The sequence below is a fragment of the Nelumbo nucifera genome, chromosome 1 (genome assembly GCF_055504915.1).
Source record: "Nelumbo nucifera cultivar China Antique chromosome 1, China Antique-T2T, whole genome shotgun sequence".
NCBI classification, from domain to species: Eukaryota; Viridiplantae; Streptophyta; class Magnoliopsida; order Proteales; family Nelumbonaceae; genus Nelumbo; species Nelumbo nucifera.
The window spans coordinates 46,808,645-46,813,350 of record NC_142649.1 but is presented as its reverse complement, the minus strand read 5'-3'; the positions used below and the strand labels follow the sequence as shown (position 1 = coordinate 46,813,350).

Below are 4,706 nucleotides of genomic sequence, written 5' to 3'. Positions count from 1 at the left end.
TTTTTGGGAAATCAGCATTGATGCCAAACAGAACTGAACTGAACTGCAAACAAACAGAATTGAACTGCAAACAAACAGAACCTAATTGTTGATCCAATGTGAAAATTAATTATCAATGGCCACACATACAGAGATTCACAATCAAATGGCCCAAACTGTACAAATTGGGAAATAATAGTAATGGATTTGCTGAGTTATGTATATTTAGCAAACATGGGTTAGACCATTAGGGGTTATGGAAACAATCCATCACTTCTTCAATTTCGGAAACAAACTTGATTGCAAATTATGAATAATTAGTGGTTTCAATGACTAAGAATATCGCCAATAATTTGAAGTAAAGAAAAATATAACATATAATATAGATAAAGAAACAATCCACCATATCTTGTAAACTCTGTAAGTTGACTCCATGAACAAACTCCCGTTATTGGTCTAACTAACAGATAAGCAGCACAGAAGTGATACCCACAAAGGTTTTCCTTTGGTTCTCCTTTTTTCTCCCTTAAATGTTTGAGGAGAATTCTGTTCCATTACTCTGTCTAATTTTTCATGGTTAACATCAAGGACACTCATTGGATCTTCTAGAGGAGCCCCATCTTGTGCCTTGTGATTTTTTTCATCTTGTCCTTCTACAAGCAGGCTCTTCAAGGTATTATGTGGTTTCTCAGTTCTCTTGGTGACCTTAGTGATTATCTGTTCATTCTTTTTCTGTTCTTTTGACCCATTCTCCCCTGTGTTTTCTCTGTCAACCTTTTGTGCATGGACAAGTGTATTGGTTTCTTCCATAGCATCTTTAGTGGAAGAAAATGTTCCATCTACAACAAAACAATAACAACAATAAATACATAAAATATCAGAAATTGAGGACTCCTATAAAGGGAAGGAAAATAAACTTGGTATAATGGTAAAATCTTGGGCCGGAAAGCATGAGAACATAAAAATGCCAAAGGTTAGGACCGTACCCAGTCTACCCCTCCCAAGACCCCAGGAAGCTGGGGCCAATATTACATTGGGTAATGACATATATTAGCACTTACCGGAAATAGATCCCCAGTGGCCTTCAATGCTATCCCCTTGGCTACTAGAATCAATTGCAACATCTACACAACATGAAGAACTCCATGTCAACTAAAAAATAGACTTATAAACAGAAAGGTGAAAATTATGCTTTTAAAAATTACAACTGTTACAAGAAAAGAAATACCTGATGCAGGTCCTAGATTAGAGGAAAGAACTTCAGAGGAGCCAAGTTGATGTCTAAGTAGATTGTTGTCACGGTCATTTTGCAAACTCACAGGATTATTATTAATACTATCAGTAGAATCTCTGACAAGAATTTTATCAGCATTACTAAAGTCATTAGTTGTGTCCTTACATTCAGAAGCATCGGTTTTCTGCTTAATACATACATTTTCAACTGTGTCTATGGTCTCTCTTTCCTCCAGAACCTGCTCAACTGAAGAAGAGACATCAGAACTTTCATCTGTTTTACTTGGAAATGGACAAGAATGAACTTCCCCAAATATCAAAGCTTCAAAATGATTTTCTTTTTCCTCTCTGACTTCATTACAACCAGAGATTATAAGTATCTCTGGTTCCATTGGGTCTTTAGAATTAAGCGTAATGCCAGTTACTTCTGAAACTTCTAAAGATCCACCAGTACTTGGTGTATCTGTAGGAATATTTTCTTTTGCTTCAGATTTTGTATTCTGTTCCTCAACAGTCTCCTCAGGACACCTGATTCTGGTACTTGGCAAAGGACATGAATGAACTTCCCCAAACATCAAAGCTTCATAATAATTTTCTTTATCCTCTCTGACTTCACTACATCCAGAGACTATAGGTATCTCTGGTTCCATATGGTCTTTAGAATCAATAGTGCCACTTACTTCTGAAACTTCTAAAGATCCACCAGTACTTGGTGTATCTGTAGGCACATTTTCTTTTGCTTCTGTTTTTGTATTCTGTTCCTCAACAGTCTCCTCAGGAAACCCAATTATGACTTCTCTTGTAGCATCTCCTGCTTGAGTGGAACTAATAAACATATCCACACTTTCAGAATCTTCATTTTGCAATGTGCACACCCTAGATCTGCCCACGGAAACCTCAACAGTTTGGAGGTTGCTCTTAGAATCATTAGCTGGTGCTTCAATGTCAAAAGCATAACCATTTTCATCCTTTGTTATCTTTGACATTTCAATAGGTAATGATACAGTACTTTTACCTGGAACAGGAATTGATGATTTAGCATTAGAGACATCTTTAGGTGGAGATTCATCTACTGCTTTTATATTCTGACTGCTGACAGCCTCATCAGGATACCCAATTCCAATTTCTTCTGTAGCATCTCCAACTTGAGTCGATTTATCAAATAGGTACACATGTGTAGAATCTTTATTTTGCAAGATGCATTTTTCCTGTCCACCAGACACTCTAGAATTGTCCATGAAAATCTCAACAGTTTGAATGCTGCTTTCAGAAGATGAAATAATTGGTTCTTCAAATTTTATTGGGGATATGACAGAATTATCAAAGAGTACAGTATTGTTATCTAGATCTGGAGTTGAAGTTTTGGAATCGGATGTATCTTTAGATGCATAGTCATTCACTTCTGCTTCTACATTTTGACTCTCAAATATCTCATCAGAAGATCCAATTCCAGTTTCTCCTGCAGTATCTCCAACTTGATCAGAATTAAGATACAGATCTGCATGTTCAGAATCTTCATTTTGTGACATGTACTTCGCCTGTCCAATGCACAATACTGTGCTGCCTGTGACAATCTCAATAGTTTGGTTGTTCTTCTCAAAAGGACCAATAGCTGGAGATATAGCAGAAGCATAGCCACTTTCATCCTCGGTTCTCTCTAATGTCTCTACAGGTAATGATACAACATTGTCACCTAGAATTGAAGTTGATAATTCAGTTGTTAAGTATGAAGTATAGGTTTTGACAAGACCCATAAAAACCCTTAAAAAGAAGAGTATATAAAATAATACATGGTAAAATCAGATTCAGAAGCTGCATTTGAATCTCAAATATATTGTGTGTTGACTCTCATGCAAAAAATAAAATCTAAAAAATACTACAAAATCAAGAATAGGTTCTGGAATGATGTATTTTGCATCATGACTTCCCTTTACAGTTAAATCTACTGTAATTCAGGGAGAGGATGCAAATTCTAGTTATCTTTTTCTTTCTTTCTTTTAGTTAAGGTTAATCAGTTGAACGACAAACTCTATTTATCACATCAACATGACCCTGGGTGGAAACAGAAGAAAATGAACGAGGAGACCAGATCTGAAGGCTTATAGAAACAGTAAACCAAGATAACCTGCCCTTTTTTTTCATTTGGAACGTGCTCCAAGTCCAAGCAAATTAGAAACCACAAAATCATTAAACAGAAAACCAGCATATACCGAGTACTTCCCACATTAATTCCTTTCTCTCCATTCAATCAGCATCATTCAAAATTTCCACAAACAAGAAAAGATTTGGTTAAGGAAACAAACCAAATCCACTGTCCACCATCAGAAATGCATACATTACAGCATATAATAAATAGGAACCACATTCTATTTTCTACTGTAAAATGGGTTTCCAATACTCTATTTTTAAAGAATGAAAAGCTCTCACCTGAAACCTCGAGAGGTTCAGTTGTAACCTCCAGAGACTTAGTTGTAGGAGAAGCGACCGTTTCTGTAAATTCTAACGCCGCATCAGCAAATTCGTCCTCTTCTGTACCAACCATCTTATGTCCACTCTCGAATGACTCACTCCGCTTTAGATTCCCTGCAGCAAGTGAAGTTATTCAACTAGCTCAAGAACATCCAAACACAACCTCAAGGCAAGAAGCTGCTGAACCCCAACTTCTCACCGGAATCTTCTTCGTCTCGATCCGGCTCAATGAGCTTGTATCCATCGAGAGCCCCACAAACTTTCTTATGCGCCCGTCGATGCTTGGCGCTCGGATGATGGTTGGGAAAGGGCCAACCGCATTTGTGACACCTGAAGACAGGGGTCTCATGTTCTGACAACAACAATGAACAAACCCATCAGAAATCTTCTACATTGAACAAAATCAGATTACAACAAAAACAGAAACAGCCCATTAACGAGCAAATCACAACCCAGACAACAACTAACAAGAAGAAAGAAGAAAACCCCAAAAATGAATCGAAAAGAAACAGCGTTTTGTAATAAGCAACTCTAACCGGGCGGATGAGTCATCGTACGGACTTCGTCGCCGTCCATTTGGTCTTAGAGAACCAAGTTTCAGAGAAGATACAGAAAGCCGAACCAAAACGTACAGAAAAACGAAACCAAGGGAATCTAGAAAGCTTCAAAACCAGAGCTCTACTGAACAAACAATGTTCAAGCTCAACTAACAGTTTCTTTTGTGGAAAGGTTCTACTGAAGTCTCCGCAGTCTCCTGAGTCCTGACTTTCTCTTACTACCTTTTATCGTTTCATACACATAGAACCATTTTTCTGATCCACCTCTCCTGTTGAGAAGGATAGGTTGTATTTTGATTCATACACAACTAAAACTATTTGAAGGACTAATCTTACACCATAAGATCCGAATCTATCATACACGACACATCTCCTTCTTTTCCGATACCAATCTGATGTTATATGTGGCTCGTTACACATCTATTTCTGTGATCATAGAGTATATGATCGTTACCTGTATCATTATCC

The 4,706-nt window shown here is 37.4% G+C and overlaps 1 protein-coding gene across 2 annotated transcripts; it reads right to left on the bottom strand.

Annotated features, from left to right (window-relative positions):
* Positions 1 to 261: 261 nt before the first annotated feature.
* On the bottom strand, positions 262 to 4,458 carry LOC104590253 (uncharacterized). 2 transcript variants are annotated; one of them, XM_010248831.3, is made up of 6 exons: positions 4,218 to 4,458; positions 3,881 to 4,033; positions 3,640 to 3,795; positions 1,208 to 2,878; positions 1,041 to 1,103; positions 262 to 818 (listed from the first exon to the last, which is right to left on the bottom strand). In XM_010248831.3, exons 1-6 carry the CDS (start codon positions 4,255 to 4,257, stop codon positions 436 to 438), a joined length of 2,466 nt encoding a protein of 821 aa, XP_010247133.2. In that variant the 5' UTR covers positions 4,258 to 4,458; the 3' UTR covers positions 262 to 435. The 2 variants fall into 2 exon arrangements, with proteins under 2 accessions (XP_010247133.2, XP_010247132.2); XM_010248830.3 differs by having other exon boundaries at positions 1,208 to 2,905; positions 4,218 to 4,437.
* Positions 4,459 to 4,706: the final 248 nt, after the last annotated feature.